The sequence below is a fragment of the Nomascus leucogenys genome, unplaced genomic scaffold, assembly GCF_006542625.1.
Source record: "Nomascus leucogenys isolate Asia unplaced genomic scaffold, Asia_NLE_v1 000140F_95782_qpd_obj, whole genome shotgun sequence".
Lineage (NCBI taxonomy): Eukaryota > Metazoa > Chordata > Mammalia > Primates > Hylobatidae > Nomascus > Nomascus leucogenys.
Window position 1 is genome coordinate 70,240 of NW_022096851.1, and position 20,130 is coordinate 90,369.

Sequence of the window (20,130 nt, forward strand, 5' to 3'; positions counted from 1 at the left end):
TTTTTCCTCCTGGAATTTTTCCTTCTTCTTATTTTGCTTTTTTAAAGGCTGTTATATTCAGGTATAGGCATAAGACATTATAAAAGACAAGGGATATAATGTGAGGGAAGAAATCAGACAATCCAAAAAATCTTCCACAGAAATTAAAAATCAGAACTTGGGGGCAAGGTAGGAGGCAAGAAAGAGCTGTGACACATAGCCCAACTGTCCTCAAAAGCAGGAATGAAAATAGATAAACAACAGCAACAAAAAAAACAGACCTCAGCTGCATAATGAAGCTGGGGTCTTGGCCTGATAGCTTTTAATGTCCTTAAAACAGGGCTGGGCATCAAGCATCTTTTCCGGAATAGGCCAAGGAAGACAAGTCCAGTTTGGTTTTTAAGGCTTTAGTGAGCTCTGTGGCCAGCAGCTCATGGAGGGACACGCCGTCGTGGGAGTACACCCAGTTTTTCCCAGTCCAGTCATAACGCTTAGGTCCACTGGAAGAGAAAACAAATACATAGTAATTCCAGAGCACAGCCCTTCAGATGAACCACTGATTCCACAAATGCTGCCCCCAAGAAATTGACTGGAGTAAAGCTCTAGAAAATAACACAAAATGAGCCATAGTGTATATCTGCCTTCTTATCTTAGCATCTAAGAAGAGTTATACAATATATCTTCTGGAACAATTCCAAGAATGATTCTCAAAACCTGAAAAAATATTTGACCCTACTGATAAGTCTCCAGGCATCACACTTTGATCTCCAGCTTTTGCTACCTCACATGTGATACCTGCTATGCTAAAGCAGTGTTTTAAAAATTAGGGCCATTTTTGTGCCACTGATGTAACTTGTGCCTTACCTATAATATTATTAGTTGTTAAGGTGAAATTCACATAACACATTAGCCATTTAAAAATGAATAATTTGGTGGCATTTAGTACATTTACGATGTTGTGCAACCACTGCCTCTGTCTAGCTTCAAAACATCTGCATCACCCTAAAAGGAGACCCAGTGCTGTTGCTCCTTGGTATCCATGGAGAAGGGGTTCCAGGATCTGCAGATACCAAAATCCGTGGGTACTCAAGTCCCTGATATGAAATGGTACAATACATGCATCTAACCTAGGCACATCCTTCTGTACGCTTTAAGTCATCTCTAGATTGCTTATAATGCCTAGTACAATGTAAATGCTGTTAATAGTTGTTATATTGGTTTTTATTCGTATCATTTTTGTTGTTTTATTGTTTTTTATTTTCAAATATTTTGATCCACGGTTGGTTGAATCAGATGTGGAACCCACAGATACAGAAAGCCAACTATACCCATTAAACAGTTATTCCCCATTCCTTCCTCTCCTAGCACCCCAGCAATCACCTAAACTATTATTTTTAAAAAATATTTTTCTTAATTCAATGTTAAATTCACGACATTGAGAGCCTGGTGGGCTAGTTCACCCACCACAAGCCCATCCAGTGAATAACGGCACATGCACGTTGTTTTGGGAATGCCGTATTCGTGTGGAGAGATTGGAGGCTGGCTTCTGCCATGTCTTCTTACACCAGATGTACATTCTACTTCCTCATGGCCTCATGGATGAGTGGCCATGGCAGCAGATAACACTGGTGCATGTGGCACCTTGATGGAGGTAAGAATAGAGTGCTCGGGAGCCCAGAAGAAAGGGCACCTGAGTCTGCCTGAGCACTCGAGGAGGGCTTTTCCAAAGACTGAGGCTAGGAGGAGGTCACCAGGAAGGGAAGCCTGGGCAATAAAAGTATCAAGGATTCCTGCATTATCAACCAAATGCTGGGGCTTGAACCTGTTCCCAGTATGGAGATAAAAATGACTGAACCAAACCATCAGGGTCACAGGAAAAGGACTAATAAACCACACCAAGCCCAAGGACCGTCCCCTTGGCCCTATACTCTGATACTGCTATTGGGTTCCCAGGCAGAGCCTGAGTAACCTCCAGACCCCTCCACACTGCCTGAGGTGCTCGGAGCACAGGCACTAATGCCCAAGTGTCCCTAGAACTCTCCTTTATTCTGCAACCTCTTCAGGGTGGGCAAGGTGGGACGAAAGACTGCTGATTTCACAGGACCTGAAAAGTAGTCAACTTAAAAACAAAACAAAACAAAACAAAAAAAACAGGCCGCTGCAGTGGCTCACACCCATAACCCCAGCACTTTGGGAGGCTGACGTGGGAGGACTGCTTGAAGCCACGAGTTTGAGACCAACCTAGGCAACAAAGTGAGACCCCATGTTGACAAAAGAAAAATTATTATTAATTAAAAATAAATAAAATTAAGAAAAAACAAAACAAAACAAAAATCAGAAATGCAGCCAGATGAAAGATGATTTGACCCAATGTGAACAGCTGAGAGGAAAAAAACAAAATTTTTTTTTATATTAAACAACCTTTATTTGAAAAATAGTGCCTTACCATCCTAACACTATCAATCAAACTTCAATACGGGCAACTGCAGCATCAACCAATAACCGTTGCTAAATTAACAAGAGATCAATCAAAAGTGCTTTAAAGGCAGCAGCACTGGCTGGTGTTCCCCCGAGTCTCTGGGCAATCAGGACCCAGGTACAGAGAAAACAGAATCAAACCACCTGGTGCTCTGGACCCAAGCCCTCACATCGTTACCTGCCTCCCTCCTGGGGGCCCTGGCGGCCCACGGTCCCCCTAGCACTTCTGGGCCCATCAGCTGTGGGCGGGGCGCCAGGAGCCAAAGGCCACTTGTAAAAGGTTGGAACTTAGTCTCATAGTCAGCCGGTTTCTTCCTGTTGTGGTCATTTTCTTTTTGGAGTGCCTGGAGCACTCTCTCAATGGACACGGCGGCCCTCCAGCCTTCCTGGGCCGTTTTCTTTCTTTCTTTTTTCTTTTTTTGAGATGGGGTCTCACTGTGTCACCTAGGCTGGAGTGCAGTGGTGCAATCTCAGCTCACTGCAACCTCCGCCCCACAGGCTCAAGCAATCCTTCCACCTCAGCCTCCCGAGTAGCTGGGACCACAGGCATGCATCACCACACCCAGCTAATTTTTGTATTTTTGGTAGAGACAGGGTTTCACCATGTTCCCAAGCTGGTCTGGAACTCCTGAGCTCAAGCCATCTGCCTGCCTCAGCTTCCCAAAGTGCTAGGATTACAGGTGTGAGCTACCGTGCCTGCCCCCTGGGCCGTTTTCTTACAGCAAAGAATCTCCCTCTGAAAACTGGAAGTGTCTTTCTTCAATTCCTGGGCCAGGTTTTGGGCCATCTTCTTGTAGTGGTCATGGGTGTGACACATGCAGTTCAAGTTTTCATGCACCTTGCTTAGTCTCTGCTAGAGGTCGGGCAGTAGGTGTCCTCCTCCGTGGACTCCTGATATGGCCTCATCACGTTTTTGGTGCAGTTCCGGCAGAGCGGGCAGCATCAGCTGCAGCCTCGGGAGCTCCGTCTCCAGCCGTGCCCTTGCACCCTGCAGAGGCCTACTCCCCTAGCTCTTTACTCCTTTGGATTTCTTACCACATTTGCATGTTTGCTTCTACAATTGCCCCCTCAGGACATTAGAAAGATGCACCTAAGGTCACCATTGTCATCCACACTCTTCAGAAGGACTTGTAGCTGGGAAGGTGGGGGACCACTATGTCTGGCTTCCCTGTTCCCCTCCACTGCCAAGTCCCTATCATACCACCCTTGAGCAGAGGCAGGACATTCAGTGGGGTGGGTGTCAGAAAGTGACATTATTTATGCAATGTCTTGGGTGAGTGGAAAGAACTTACAGTAGCCGCTTAGCACGGGGAGGCCAGTTGCTTCACTGCAACATTCATGGCCTGTTTCATTCCTGCCTTGGCCTTTCCTTCTTCTCCTTTTTTTGAGACAGACTCACTCTGTTGCCCAGGATGGAGTGCTGTGGCACGCACGATTTCAGCTCGTTACAACCTTCGCCTCCTGGGTTCAAATGATTTTCCTGTCTCAGCCTCCAGAGTAGCTGGGATTACAGGTGCCCGCCACCATGCCTGGTGAATTTTTTGTATTTTTAGTACAGACAGGGTTTCACCATGTTGCCCAGGCTGGTCTCAAACTCCCGACCTCAAGTGATCCGCCTGCCTCAGCCTCCCAAAGTGCTGGGATTACAGGTGTGAGCCACTGTGTCTGGCCCATTCGTCTTCTTTGCCTGCAAGCATTGCTTCTGTCTCGCAATTTCTTGGTCAGGCAGTTCTGCGGTTTGCTGACGGTCAGTGCCATCATTCAGACAGTCTGCAGTTTGCCCCTGAAGATCCTCTCCATGGTGCTGTGAAGCATTCAGGACGCGCTTTGCATCAGTCATTCGGGGAAGTTCAGGAGGCCTGCTTTTCATGCTTTTTCAGAAACTAACCTAGGTCCTGACAGGAGGACCTGCTCATTTCATTTGGAACCCTTGAGCAGAGGGTTTGGAGCAGTCAAGGACTGGCCTCTGGCATGGTCGACATAAGACCACCACCAGCCTGCGGTGCTGGCCTTTCTGTGGATCTCAACCTGGCTGATTCTCCCCTTCTCAGCGTGTCATCTTCTGACCATGAAGGCCACCACAGCAGTGCACGCCTGGGTCACCCAGGGTATCTATAGGTTCCTTGGCACTAGTCCCAGGATTCTGCACATCACTAGCACTGCCGCCCACAGGAGGGCCAACAGCAGCTGAGTTGGCATGTCGTGGCAGCCAGCAGGCCCTCTGTGGCTCCCGAGGGCTCCGCAGCTCTGCCTCCATTTGCCAGTGGCCTGTGGGCCACAAATGACCACTCGGAACCCTGTGGGGTGTTCCGTCTCAAACAAAAACAAGGGCCCATCAGTCACTGTAGACCTTCTGCTGGGCTCGGGGGAGGGAAGGCACCCCATGTTCTAGAAAATTGTGTCCCCGATTTTGATGTGCAAACAGAAAGTGACATTATTTATGCAATGCCTTGGGGCAGTGGAAAGAGCTCACAGTAGCCCCTTAGCACAGGCCACTCCAGGCCCCACCTGGCCCTACAGCACAGCTAGTAGGTCAAAGCAGGGCCAAGTCATAGCCCCGTGTCCACATGCAATCCTCTCAACGTAGCTTGGTGGCCTGCCTCTGTTCCTGCTGAGGCTCGTTACCAATTTCAAGCTTCCTTCTGCTGCAGGGAAGCCTGGTCCCACCTACAAAGAGTCTGTCTCCCTTGCTAGATTGAGCTCCTTGAAGATGGGACTGTGTTTTCTTCATCTCTGTATTTCCAGTAGCTCATCAATGCCCATTATACACTAGAGGCTGTCATTTTTGGTCCCGTTTTCTTGTTGACTCTACTCTGACTCAGGACATGTCACTTTCCCCACTGGACCTTCATATTCACATCTGTGAAAAAGAGCAAGTGGGTAAAGACCCTTCTCGCTTTAAAGCGCCTCCAATACTCAGACCTCTGAAACCAGAAGCAGAAGCTGAGGAATAGTGAATGGAGCATTTTCCCTGGCATGACGGATGGGACCTGCAGATCTGGCTATGAGGGTGGTATCTTGCCAGTAGAATGCCTCCGCAGAGTTTCACCCTACTTTTCAAATCAGACTCAAGGATGATCTTTATTGTTGATAATTTTATGTTTTTTTTTGTTTTTTTTTTGAGGCTTTGTTATTGCCACAACAGCTTCTAGAAATCTTTTCCACAGACAGCATGAGGGCTTCTTTGGCCAAGTTGGGCGGGTGCAGGCTCCAATTGCTCGGCAGCCACTGTCCGGGCCACAGCACGTCCACAACGTCCTGCTCCTCTACAGAGGTTTCTCCAGACATTACCGTGTGTCTGGTCATGCCATTTGCCAAAGGTATAAAAACAATGACGACGGCCCGAAGCTGCGGGATCTTCCCGCGGAATCCTGTGCCTTTGCAGGCACAGCTACACGGCGCTCCCACGCTCCGGCCTCCTTCTTCCAAGAAGACAGGCGCGGGACGGCCTGGGTCCTGCTCCCCCGGAACCCCGCAGTCTGTGTGGGCAGTAGGCCGGGAGCGGGGAGAGCCCCCCTGGTGGTGCGGGCCCGGAGCGGGCCGGCTTTGTGGCGCAGCGTCCTGGCCTCCAGCGACCAGCAGACTGACTCGGCCTCCATCCCCCGCTGGGAGCTGCCGTCTTGCCGCCACTTCCCACAGAAGCACTGAGAGGTTGTCCTCAGGCCCCGCTTCTCTGCCTCCCCCCGACTCCCATCCGCCGGCGGCCACTCTGGATCTGCCGGAAACTGGGCGCAGGAAGGGGAGGGGCCGGAAGTGGACCCGGAAGCCTGTGGTCTCCGGGTGTGGCCTGCTCCGGCCAAGGCACCTCTTCAGTCTTACCCAGTCTCACTCTTTCCCCCCACCCCATATATATATATATAATTATTATTATTTTTTTTTTTTTTGAGGAAGATAGTATCTGTGACAGTAAACGGCATGCTCAGCAGATCTTTCCAAATTCCCATGCTACTGAACACAGCTAGGGCAAGAGCCTGTTGCTGGACAGTGTGTCCAAATACGATATGGACGCCGGGCGCGGTGGCTCACGCTTGTCATCCCAGCACTTTGGGAGGCCGAGGCGGGCGGATCACGAGGTCAGGAGATCGAGACCATCCTGGCTAACACGGTGAAACCCTGTGTCTACTAAAAATACAAAAAATTAGCCGGGCGTGGTGGCGGGCGCCTGTAATCCCAGCTACTCGGAGAGGCTGAGGCAGGAGAATGGCGTGAACCCGGGAGGCGGAGCTTGCAGTGAGCCGAGATGGCGCCACTGCACTCCAGCCTGGGCGACAGAGCGAGACTCCGTCTCAAAAAAAAAAAAAAAAAAAAAAATACGATATGGACGTTTTCAGCCTCCAGATATGGGGAAAGTTCTTTTGGGGTAAGTGCCTGCCCGATATCTACAAAGCCACTGATCCCCAAAAGTGATCGCTGGACTGAGCTGATCCACTTCGTTCCCCCGGAGAGGAAGGATAAGAATACACAGGCTCAAGCACAGCCAGGGTCAGGAAGAATGACTGAGGCCACAGAGGCTAGTTGGCCCACAGAGGTTAAAATACTCCAACCTCCAGCACACTAACTGGGTCTAAAAACCAATACAATCTGTGAATTAGGGCCTTCCTAGAATGACAGTGATTTCTAGCGCTGTTTTTGTTGAACTCTAGCACACTTCCTGGATGAGAGTGTGGGGAAAGGAAACAACACTATTTATTCTGAACAAAGCATTAGAGATCACAGAATAATAAATGGTATAATATTAATTGCCTAAAAATGATGTCAATGTTAGGGGGTAGAGTAAGGTTATAATTTTTAAAAAATGCAAACACCGTTAGTCTTTCAAAGAATTCTATGCTGGTTTTATCTGGCCCTTTCCCAATTCACAGTCAACATGCTCTCTTTGGAAGTGCTGATGAATGACTGGATCTGAGAGCTTTTTGTGGGCATTTCTCTTTTACTTTCTTACAACCACTTCAGCAGCCAGGCTGCTGAGGGATGAGGGACGTCTCACCCTGCATGTTCTCAGGCTTTCAAATGCTTTGCAGGCCACATTGTGTCTCCAACACAATCTTTTATTCCTCTAGATTGAAAGCACATCTATGGAAAAGGCAGGAGGGATTAAATGCCGTGAAGCAGCACTATAAAACATTCTACCACCTCCAAAGGATACACAACCCCATCCTGCAAAGGGAATTCAAATAACCCTTTACCTGAGAGGCTCAAAACAAGTAGAGGTCAAACTTTAACTTGCTTTGAAGACAAAGTGCAACTTGTTCAAATGCTACAAGGTCAAACGTAGCTTTTTTTAATGCCAGGGCAATAATTTAATAGAGGAAAACTGTCTAGGCTGGATTTGGAAAAGTTATAAGCTACTCACTTCAGATCTCCTTAATATCCTGATGCCTGCTTACAGTATCCAAATTGTCAGCAGGGAGAAATTATATAACTAAACTTTTCTACTGAGAATGAGACAGTCTGCAAAATATCAGGAAAGGCTCACTTATAAGGATGGTAACGTAAGATGGTGACTTTTTTTTTTGGGACAGGATCTGGCCCTGTTGCCCAGGCTGGAGTGTAGTGGCGCGATCTTGGCTCACTGCAACCTCCACCTCCTGGGCTCAGGCTGAGGCTGAACCTCAGCCTTCCAAGTAGTTGGGACTATAGGCGTGTGTCACCACACCTGGCTAATTTTTATATTTTTAGTAGAGGTGGGGCTTTGTGACATTGCCCAGGCTGGTCTCAAACTCCTGAGCTCAAGTGATCCACAGGCCTTGGCCTCCCAAAGTGCTGGGATCACAGGTGCGAGCCCGCACCCAGCCGTGAATTTATTTTTCTTTTCTTTACAGAAACAGGGACTCACTATGTTGCCCAGGTTGGTTCTGAACTCCTGTCCTCAAGTGATCCTCCTACCTCAGCTTCTCAAAGTGTTGGGATTACAGGTGTGAGCCACCATGCTCAGCCGACATTTCTTAAATGGTCCACAATGTCGCATTTCGGAAGTCTTTAAGAATTACATATGTTGACTTCTGAACATACCTACATACCTGGATGGAGAAGATAGCCAGATTTGCTTGTTTGGCGTCTGCTTGTTGATCACGTAGGTTCCTAGATCTCCACCCAGTTTAACAGTTAAGACGCCACTCTAGGGGATTAGGTGGAAAAAAGCATGAAGAAATTAAAACAAGAAAAAGCACTTCATCATCATTGCTTCATGTTTTATCTCAACACTTTCCATTTCTACAAGTACACAAAATACACCATAAAGAAATGTCTTTTTTTTTTTTTTTTTTTTTTGAGACGGAGTCTCACTCTTTCGCCAGGCCAGATTGCAGTGGCACTATCTCGGCTCACTGCAAGCTCTGCCTCCCGGGTTCACGCCATTCTCCTGCCTCAGCCTCCCGAGTAGCTGGGACTACAGGCGCCCGCCACCGCGCCCGGCTAATTTTTTGTATTTTTAGTAGAGATCATGATCCGCCCACCTCGGCCTCCCAAAGTGCTGGGATTACAGGTGTGAGCCACTGCGCCCGGCCAGAAATGTCTTTGAGTATTTAGAAATAGAAGTTTGTGGAGGAAGAGCTTTGCTTTCAGAATCACAATAGGATTAATCATAATGATGTTGTATCTCAGAGCTTTCCCTGTTCCCTGTGAGGTCTGCAAGGTGAGAACGGTGATGAAGCTCGGAGAGTTAAGTGACCACCCTGAGGCCTTGAGGCTGGCATCTGGGACTGCTGGTTTGTTGCCCTCAACCATCAACCAGAACATACTAGAGGACATAAAAAAACGCAGACTCTAACTCTATTAGAGTACCACGTCAGCCCAAACATCAGACATGACAAGTCTATTACAGAAGAAGTAAAAGGAAGGAAAGGAAGTATGCAAACCATCTGCTTTGCTTGTATTAGAAGAGCATTAGCTTCAGCTCCGTTGGTAGAAGGCAGAAACTCAAGATGAAGTTTTTTTTTTTCCAGACTCTTCCCAGGCATCTAACAAGCTTCTCAGATACTCCTCCAAGGCTTTATTTTTCTCTAAAGAGCCTTGAATTCTTCAAAAGACTAGTTGGTCCATCTTTGACCACTAAATGTTCATTTAAATTTGAAAACGTTCTTTCAACAAGAGTCCTTTACTTCTAAAGCCTGTGGTCTCTTTAGAATGGGTGAGATATGAAAGAAACAGCTACAGGGCTAGTTCTCTGTATTGGAACTGGTAAGCAGGGTGGAGCCTGCTGTTCCCCATTGTGTGCATGACTTGCAGAGATACACGGCGGCGGCAGCCTTTTTCTGTGCATTCTACAGCCTCCAACCAATCGAGAGGCTCTGAATGATTCTTATAACACACTTTTGCAAATACAGAGAGCTATTTAGGCCAGGCATGGCTCACGCCTGAAATTCCAGCACTTTGGGAGGCCGAGGCAGGTAGATGGCTTGAGCCCAGGAGTTCCAGACCGGCCCAGGCAATACGGCAAAACCCTGTCTCTCCTAAAAATGCAAAAATCAGCCAAGTGTGGTGGCATGCGCCTGTGGTCCCAGCTACTTGGGAGGCTGAAGTGGGAGGATCGCCTGAGCCCAGGAGGTTGAGGCTGCAGTGAGCTGAGATCACACCAGTACATTCCAGACTGGGCGACAGAGTGAGACCCTGTCTCAAAAGCAAAGCAAAACAAAACAAAAAACCCAAAAAACAAAGAGCTATTGAAATTCCAGAGGGTAGTAACAATAATAATATAACCGATAGGAATGGGACAAGGGGCATTACTGGGTTATTTTTTTAAAATAACATCTTTTTCCGATTCAAAAACAAATGTATAGAAATGATGGAGACGTCAGCAATACAGACACTGATAAAAATATTAACCACTATTTACTCAGTTCCTACTGTGCCAGGCTTGGTGTTTGGCACTTTGTGTAAACTGTTTCCAACTTGACTACAATTGTCGGCGGTAGGATTCGTTATTCCAGTTTCACAGACGAGGAACACAGAGGTTCATAGTAAAGAGTACTTAGTAATTGGCGGAGCTAATCTTAAATCCAGGTCTGTGTGGGTCCAAAGACACTGTTCTTTCTATAACATGAAGCATTCTCTCGATCCCATTAACCAGCAATAAAAGATATTCACTCTCAGGTATCAGCTGCCAGTTTTTGTTTGTTTTTACAACAGGGTCTTGCTCTGGTGCTCAGGCTGCAGCAGTAGCAGGATCATGGCTCACTGCAGCCTCAAACCCCTATGCTCAAGTGATCCTCTGACTCACTCCCTGCCTCCGGAGAGCTGGGACTACAGGCACCACACCTGTCTAATTTTAACATTTTTCTTTTGCAGAGATGAGGTCTCGCTATATTGACCAGGCTGGTTTCAAACTTCTGGCCTCAAGTGATCCTCCCACCTCTCGGCCTCCCAAAGTGCTGGGATTATGTTACAGGTGTGAGCTACTGCACTCGACCCCAATTTTATTTTTTTTAATTTTACTATAGTAAAAAGCACATAACGCTAAATTTACCATATTAACCATTTTAAGTGTACAGAACAATAAAGTATATTCACACTGCTGGGCAGCATAACTCTAGAACTTTTCACCTTGTAACACTGAAACTCTATGCCCATTAGACACTAATTTCCCCATCCCACAGCCCTTAGTAACCGCCTGTCTACTCTCTGTTTCTGATTTTGACTCATCTTTTTTTTAATTGAAAATAAAAAATATACATTTATGGTGGTGTTTCTATGATTTTTGACTATCTTTGACTACTTCATGAGTGGAATCATAAGTATTTGTCCTTTTATGAGTTGACTGCCAGTTTTTGAAAGCATTTTTTTAAAAGGGCTAGGATTATACTACACATAAGTTTGTTTAAAAAACATTCTTTTTCCTGAAACCCATTTTTACTATTTTGGTATGACTATATTTCATTTATTTAAAAGTTTCTTAAAACTGAGGCTGCATGTGGTGACTAATGCTTGTAATCCTGGCACTTTGGGAGCGCAAGGCAGGAGGATCGCTTGGGCCCAGGAGTTCAAGACCAGACTGGACAACACGGTAAAACCTTGTTTTTACAAAAAATTACAAATTCGCTGGGTGTGGTGGTGCACACCTATTGTCACATCTACTTGGTAGGCTGAGGTGGGAGAATCGCTTGAGCCTCAGAGATTGAGGCTGCAATAACCGGTAATCACGCCACCACACTTCAGCCTGGGTGACACAGAGAAGTTGTCTCAAAAACAAATAAATAAAAGTTCCTTAAAACTGGACAATTCAGGAGTTTTTAGTATTTCACAAAGTGGGCAAACATCACCACTATCTAATTCCAGCTACTTCCATTGTCCCAAAAAGAAACCCTGCACCCGTTAATATTCACTCCCTATTTCCCACTCATCCCATACAGAGTTTTATAAATTATATTTCCATGAGATAATGAGCTCAAAGAATCAACACACAATCATTGGTAATTTGTCCTCTTTGTGGCCCTTAAATGCTCCAGTTGTGTGTGGCACCCTATACTGGGGGGGCCACAATCCAACAGAAAGGGCAGAGGACTGAGTATAAGATGCCAGTTCCAGGTCTGATCTCATCACTGATCAGCGGCGCCTGTCTCCCATGATGTCTCTCCTGCCTCCTTCGAGGACTCAGGGCAAGAACTAGGGGCAGATGCGTGCTCAAGGTCCCCGCACTTGAGTCCATCACCACAGTGCCTCAGCACACAGCAAATCAGGGGGTGCACATGCAACCACTGAAGCCCAAATCGACTTTTTCTTATTGGAATTGGAAATCTTTTGAGTGACTCCAGGCATCGGGCCACTCTTTTGCAAAGGGCATATTAATAAGCAAATGTGAGAGACCTTCTAGCTCCACAGCTCTCAAGCTATTTTCACCCCCTGGCACCTTCTCTGCAGTCAACTTCCTCCCTCCCAACATGAGACCCACTCACCTCTACCCTGCTACCCCTCTGTGGGTCCCACTGCCTCGTGGTGCTTCCTGCCTCTGCATTCAGAGCTGCCTGACTGCTTGCTTGTCCCCTGACCTCCGCTCCTTTAAGCACCTTGGCAGCAGGAGATTTGTCTTCTCCTGCTAGCATCTGCAGGTCTAGCACCTCCACCCCTCCTGCAAAAAGGACATTTGGGAATGAATGACCAACTGGTCAAATAGTGAATGAGCAGATGATGACCAGGTAGTGTGATACCATCTGCCCAACTTAGGGCAAGGTTACACAGGGCAGAAAACCCCAATGTTCAACTTCCTCCCACCAGTCTGTTCACCGTAATTAGGCTTTTTCCCCCACAGATCTTGAAACTGTTTCGGAAGGAAAGTGGTGACAGGAAAGAAACTAGCCGCATTAGTTCCGCAGAAATTCTTAATGCTTTCGGAACTGACTACAAATAGACCAGATAAAGAGGGCTTTCTCTTCATCATCATTATTATTCCTTAGACAATTTGAGTCTATTTTGGGAGTGTGCATGCCCTTAAGTGCAGAGGGAATAGTCAAAATATGTAGCAGTTTCTGAGACACAGGCACTAGCCAATCAGCACAGACAGTGGCCACAGCTGGTGAGTCTTATTGACTCCTCCTTGTCAAGATCAGCCCTACCCACGTAGGAGCAAAAATAGCAATTACTGTTGTCACCAGGTCACTTGTAGAAATAGACACATGTAAGATGGCATGTTGGGTCTGGAGACTTCACATACATATGACCTCCTTCATTTCTAAAGTAGATACCAACTTGCTAGGATGCACTTTTACGTATGTCATTTTAATTGACCCTCTTATAAATCTGAAGAGAGGAGGTTAATGTCACTCATTTCATAGCTGAGGAACCTGCAGCTTGCAAAAGTTAGATATCACTTAAGGACTCTTGGAAAGAAAATACAAATCCAGGATGCTAAGCCAGATCCTTTGTCTCCATATCCAATGAGATGGTGCCTCACTGGGCCAGGAGCAGTGACACCTGGCCCATCACACCTCTAATGCCAGCACTTTGGGAGGCCAAGGCAGGTGGATCACTTGAGGTCAAGAGTTCGAGACCAGCCAGGCCAACATGGTGAAACCCCATCTCTACTAAAAATACAAAAAAAAAATTAGCTGGACATAGTGGTGCACGCCTGTAATCCCAGCTACTCGGGAGGCTGAGGCAAGGGAATCCCTTGAGCCCAGGAGGTGGTGGTTGTAGTGAGCCGACATCGTGCCACTGTGCTCCAGCCTGGGCGACAGAGTGAGATCTGTCTCAAAAAAAAAAAAAGATGCTGCCTCGGAGCAGGGGTTTTTAACTTGGGATTAAGTGGTCTCAGGGGACTGCAAACACTTCCAGCCAGAAGGTGGAATGGTACTCCTGAGTGTGTTAAGCGTAGCTAAAACGGCCTCCTTACACGTTTTACGTTTGGATCTAAGGGCTTCTCTGTACATAGTGAACTGCAATCTACTCTTGTACCAATCACTGAGTTCTGGCTAATCAAAGGCGGCCATCTGTTCAAACCATGTTTAAGGCAAACACCAAGCTGTAACCAACCTGGCTGTTTCTGTACCTCACTTTCATTTTCCTTTTTCTTTTCTTTTTTTTTTTTTAAGACGAAGTCTCACTCTGTCACCCAGGCTGGAGTGCAGTGGTGCAATCCTGGCTCACTGCAAGCTCCGCCTCCCAGGTTCACACCATTCTCCTGCCTCAGCCTCCCAAGTAGCTTGGACTACAGGTGCCCACCACCACACCTGGCTAATTTTTTGCATTTTTAGTAGAGACGGGGTTTCACCGTGTTAGCCAGGATGGTCTCGATCTCCTGACCTCATGATCCGCCCGCCTCGGCCTCCCAAAGTGCTGGGATTACAGGCATGAGGCACCACACCAGGCTCTCACTTTCACTTTCTGCATGTCACTTTCCTTTTTCTGTGTATAAATCCTAAATCCTCTCCAACCACGTGGCACACCATGGAGTCTCTCTGAACCTATTCTGGTTGCAGCCTTCCCGATTTATGAATCACCCTTTGCTCAATAAAACTCTGTTAAATTTAATTTGTTTAAAGTTTTTTGTTTTTTTTTAAAACAGGCGAGCATGGAAGTTTTTATTGAGAGAGGGACCAGAGCAGTCATCAGATTCTTAGAGGGAGGTCCTGATCCAAAAAAGATGAAGAACCCTCAGCTCTAAGACAGTAATATGCTGACACCTTAGTGAATAAAGAACATGTCAACAAGCAAATCCTTATTAAAATATCTAAGAGGCCGGGACTCCACCTGGGAAAAAAAAGAGGGCAGCTTGGAGGTAACTTCAGGTAGCGTGGTGACTCTAACAGTCTCCAGGCAGATTTCACTAGGTTAAGGAGAGCAGACCCCACAGCTGCCTAGTGAGAAGAGGTCCTTTCAGCTCTGGTAGAGTGTCTTCTGTAATGACCAGTGCCAGTAAGGGGTGAAGCCCGGGGCCAGACATGGGCATCCACCTGTTACCTGGACCACTTGATCAGATGACACACCAGTTAAGAAGCCACTTAAGTCTCCCACTCCACAGGGAGAAAAAAGAACAGATATCCTCTTGGGTGTATCTGGATTACTGCTTTCATTTGTCTACTTGGCCAGTAGCGAGTTGGTAAAAGGTGTATAAATGCTGAGAGGCATCAATGAAAGCATGTTTTGGAAAAGCCTCATTTACACATGAATCAATATTTATTAAGTCCCTACTGCATACTTGGCAGTGTTCCAGACACTGGGATCAAAGAACAGACAGTGTCCCTGCTGTCGAGGAACTCAGTGTATTATAGGTGGTAAATGACGTGTAAATGGACAATTATAACACAGAGGGATCAGTGCTCCACAGAGTCATCCTCAGAGTGCTGGGCAAGGGAGAAAGGAAGGACCGTGACTGCTTGGAGTATCTAGGAAGGCTTCACAAAGGAGGTAACTTCCAGCTATGTCTCAGGGGAGGAAAAGACTGCCCTCCCACAAAGCTCAAGTAATAATATTATAAAACATGAAATACGTAAATTAGTTAGCACCTGCAGGACTCTAATCAGGAATTCAAACTCTAGGGTACAGAGTTAGCATTTCAATGTAGTTAATCACAAGTCCAAACTATAGATGGCAGCCACTATATATCTTTAGCTTTCTAAATCTACACTTAAGCATTTGCTAATTAGTAAATGATTTGTTAGAAATAATTTTGCCCATGAGTGATACTCAAAGTATATGAATTGGCTAGAAAAATATAGGCATCTCTTCCTTTGAAAGAATGGGTTGCAGATTCTGCAAAGCCTACCAGCCTAATGTTGTCTTCAGAGAGACACTCTCAGGGCAGGAATCAGGAAGGTTCTCTGACCCGCTACTGGGAGCAGAAGGTTTTGTCGCCTGGTTCAAATTGATTCAATGATATGAGAAATAAAACTAAAATTCTAAGCTCCCAACTGACTCAACAAACCATCTTTTGGCCAAGGGGAGCCCAGAGATACCTAAAAAAATTTTAGGTTTTGGCCATGATGCGAAAGGAGTTCAAACAGACCTCATTCTACTCCCTCCCTAACTGCCATTAGTTTCTTTTCCCCCGAAGGGCTAAACAGAAACTAGCCCTTTCAAAAGACTAACTTCAGGCCACGTGTGGTGGCTCATGCCTGTAATCCCAGCACTTTGGGAGGCCGAAGCAGGTGGATTACCTGAGGTCAGGAGTTCAAGACTAGCCTGACAACATGGCAAAACCCCCTCTCTACTAAAAATATAAAAAAATTAGCCAGGCGTGGTGGCAGGCGCCTATAATCCCAGCTACTCGGGAGGCTGAGGCAAGAGAATCGCTTGAACCCAGGAGGCGGAGGTTGTGGTGAGCCAAGATCGTGCCACTACACTCCAGCCTGGGCAACAGAACGAGACTCCATCTTAAAAAGAAAAAAAAAAAAAGACTCACTTCACCACTGGTATCAACCAATCACCTAATTCTGCCCTTCCTTTTTAGTGGTTTCAGCACAACTGACTAGCATTCCTTCCTGATAACCACTGATGACAGAGAGGTCTAAGACAGGGTCTTGCCCTGTCACCCCGGCCGCAGAACAGTGGTGCGATCATGGCTCACAGCTGCCTCAAACTCCCGGGCTTAAGTGATCCTCCTGCTTCAGCCTACCAGATAGCTCGGTCTATGCAGATATGCAGTCTCATTTTGTTGCCCTGTAATACATTTCAGTTTCTGCCTAAAGTGAACATGGGAGACACGCTGCACACATTAGCTTACTCCGCATGCCTGCACCATCCCTTTGTGAAGATTCATAGATCCTCCCATAATCTGCTGAATATGTATGCTTAGCTGCACCACTCAGCATAAATTCATGTTCCCTTTGCCCCTTCTTGGAAGTGCTTGTTTTTCAGTTATCGCCAGCGGTTCTGCTTCCTGCCTGTAGGTAGTGGGACCCTCTTTAGAAATAGTCCTCCTTTCTAAATTTACAGGTTTGTGTCTGGGTGTGGTGGCACACACCTGTAATCCTGGTGCTTTGGGAGGCCGAGGGGAGAGAATCGCTTGAGGCCAGGAGTTTGAGACCAGCCTGGGAAACATAGTGAGACCCATAAATAAAATAAAATAATTAGCCGAGTATGGTGGCATGTGCCTGCAGTCCCAGCTACTAGGGAGGCTGAGGTGGAAGGATCAGTTGAGCCCAGAAGTTTGAGGCTGCAGTGAGCTATGATTGTGCCACTGCACTCCAGCCTGGGTGACAGAGCGAGGCCCTGTCTCTGAAAATAATAATAATAAATGCTACATTTTTATATAAATATATTTAATTAAATATAAATATATTTGTGACTTTTTCAGTTCAATAGAAGTAAACCAAATGACAACTTTTGCCAGGTGCCGTGGCTCACGCCTGTTAACCCAACACTTTGGGAGGCTGAAGCGGGTGGATCACTTGAGGTCAGAAATTTGAGACCAGCCTGGCCAACATGGTGAGACCCCATTTCTACTAAAAATACAAAAATTAGCCCTGTATTGTGGCACATGTCTGCAAGCCCAGCTACTCAGGAGTCTGAGGCAGGAGAATCGCCTGAACCTGGGAGGCAGAGGTTGCAATGAGCTGAGATTGCACAACTGCACTCCAGGCCGGGTGACAGAGCCAGGCTTCAACTCAAAAAAAAAAAGAAGTAAACCAAATGCAGCTGCCAGAATACTGGCACAGTTGCTTCTAACAAAACATTCATGCAAAGTACTCTGGTCAAACTGGGGCTTCACTAATCCTATAAAAACAGGTTTCATGACTGTTTGCAGGGCTTGCTAATCAATGTCTGCATGTGTGGGCAGAGTTTAGCCTGCGACTTGGTTTCCCTGCAGTTACAGGCTGTAGTAGAGGCTAGGGGAGAGGAGGCCCTTAACTCCCCCACGTCTCATCAGGCTGTGGATGCTCAAGCTGGCAGGTCAGTTTGTAAGAGTTCCCAAGCAGCCCAGCCCTCTAAGGCTGCCTGTGCAAGCACTTTTAAAGCCCTGCCCAGGCACTACTGCATTTTTTGCTGCTGACAGCAATTACTGAATCTACTTGGAAGGCATTCAATCCTTCCCTGCCCCATTGCTTTTATTTTTTCAGTTCCCTCACTGTCCTTATAGTCTGGCTTGATACCTTCTCTAAGACTTGGTTGCCTGCTCCATCATGTGGAGTGCCTTCTCCATCCAGTGCTCCCGCTGCAATTTCCAACACCATTTCTATCGCTTTAGTCTGATGGCTGATTGTCCTCAACAATTCCATGACTGAATCCACAATGCATGCTTCGTGACATTTCCTGGTATTAGTTAATTGCCATCAAGAGGATTAACATCTTTGAGGGGCTGGGCGCCGTGGCTCACACCTGTAATCCCAGCACATTGGCAGGCTGAGGTGGGAGGATTACTTGAGTTCAGGAGTTCATAACCAGCTTGGCCAATGTGGTGAAACACTGTCTCTACTAAAAATACAAAAATTAGCTGGGTGTGGGGGAATGTGCCTGTAATTCCAGCTACTCAGAAGGTTGAGGCAGGAGAATTGATCGAACCCGAGAGGCAGAGGCTGCAGTGAGATTGTGCCACTGCACTCCAGCCTGAATAACAGAGGGAGACTCCGTCTCAAAAAACAAACAAATGAACAAACAAACAAACAAACAAACAAACAGACAGACAAACCAACCAACCAACCAACCCAGAAAACTCTCTTCAAGGGATTTTCTCCCGCTGGCAAAAAAGACTCTAAGGCCTAAGCAATAATTCTAAACCCATAGGCAGACCCTTGCCCAAATCTGCCACCTGGTGGCCAGTCGATAAACACCAGCACTTCCCTGGCTTCTAGGATCTGGGGCTAATGTTTCATCCAACTCAGTTCTCACACCAGGCTGGACCTGGTGGCTCATACCTGTAATCCTAACACTTTGGAAGGCTGAGGTGAGTGGACCATTTGAGGTCAGGAGATTGAGACCAGCCTAACCAACATGGTGAAACCCTGTCTTTACTAAAATACAAAAAAGCCGGGTGCGGTGGCCGGGGCCTGTCATCCCATCTACTCTGGAGGCTGAGGCAGGAGAACTGCTTGAACTCAGGAAGCGGAGGTTGCAGTGAGCCGAGATTGCGCCACTGCACTCCAACCTCGGCGAAAGAGTGGGACTCCCTCAACAAAACAAAACAAAACAAAACAAAACAAAACAAAACAAAAACAAGTTCTCATCCTAGCTGCACACTGGAATCATCTGCGGAACTTAAAAATCCCAGTGCCCTGCCCAGGTCATGCCACACCCCAGACCAAGTAATCCAGATCTCTAGGAATGAGACCTACGGATACACATTAGAATCCCAGGTGAGCTTTCAAAAATATGCTTCCCAGGAATGCACCCGACCCACCCCATCACTGTCTCACAGGGGCAGGGCTCCAGCCTTTGTAATCTAAATAACTTTTGGGCAGTTATCTTACCCCTGCTGAAGAACTATGGGTCTAGTTTGTTGTTCCCTCCACCTGCCTGCTGGATAAATACACACTGAGGCCCCTCTCTGATTTGCCTTCATGGGTATCCACTGAAGCTGGAAAATGAGGCTCAGAGAGGCTGAGTGACTGGCCCAGAGTCACAACAAGCCTAGTAGAGCTGGGCTGCAGCTTGAAGCCTAGTCTTTATCTATCCTATCTATCCTATCTATCTTATCTATCTTATCTCTCTATCCATCTATCTATCTATCTATCTGTCTATGACAGAGTCTCACTCTGTCACCCAGGCTGGAGTGCAGTGGCGTGATTTTGGCTCACTGCAACCTCCGCCTCCCAGAACCCTAGTCTTTTAAGCCTACCTACAACTCCATGCTACTTGATGCTTAGCTCTGCTGCAGGGAAATTCATTTTAGTGAACTAAAATTCTTAGAGGGGGAAACAGAAAAATTAAAAGAAGTCAAGAGGTACCCCAAAGGAAACATCATAGTCCTCAAACGTGTATGGCTTGTCTGCAAGGTCTTCAAAAAACTCTGCTAAAGAGTCCAGCGTTTCCTCTGCTAGTCTTTCATAGGTGGTCTCATCTAGAGAGCTGCAGGGGAAGCACAAAACCCAAAACATATGATTACCAAACGCTTCTATTTTATTAATATCAAATTTACACATTTGTTATTTAAATTCATTAAACTGATGAAAATAACATGTACAAATTAAAAGTTTTTCTTTCTTTTCTTTTTTTTTGAGACAGAGTCTCACTCTGTCACCCAGGCTGGAGCGCAGTGGCTGGTCTGAACTCATGACATCAAGTGATCCACCACATGCCTCAGCCTCT

General features: G+C 46.6%; 1 protein-coding gene across 1 annotated transcript; it reads right to left on the reverse strand.

Moving 5' to 3' along the window:
- LOC115834064 (frataxin, mitochondrial) lies at positions 1–19,890 on the reverse strand (the record flags this gene model as incomplete). The annotated part of the gene is made up of 3 exons (XM_030808846.1): positions 1–479; positions 8,478–8,575; positions 19,770–19,890. Coding segments are annotated over 3 exons (370 nt in total), but the record flags the coding sequence as incomplete, so codon positions are not given.
- Positions 19,891–20,130: the final 240 nt, after the last annotated feature.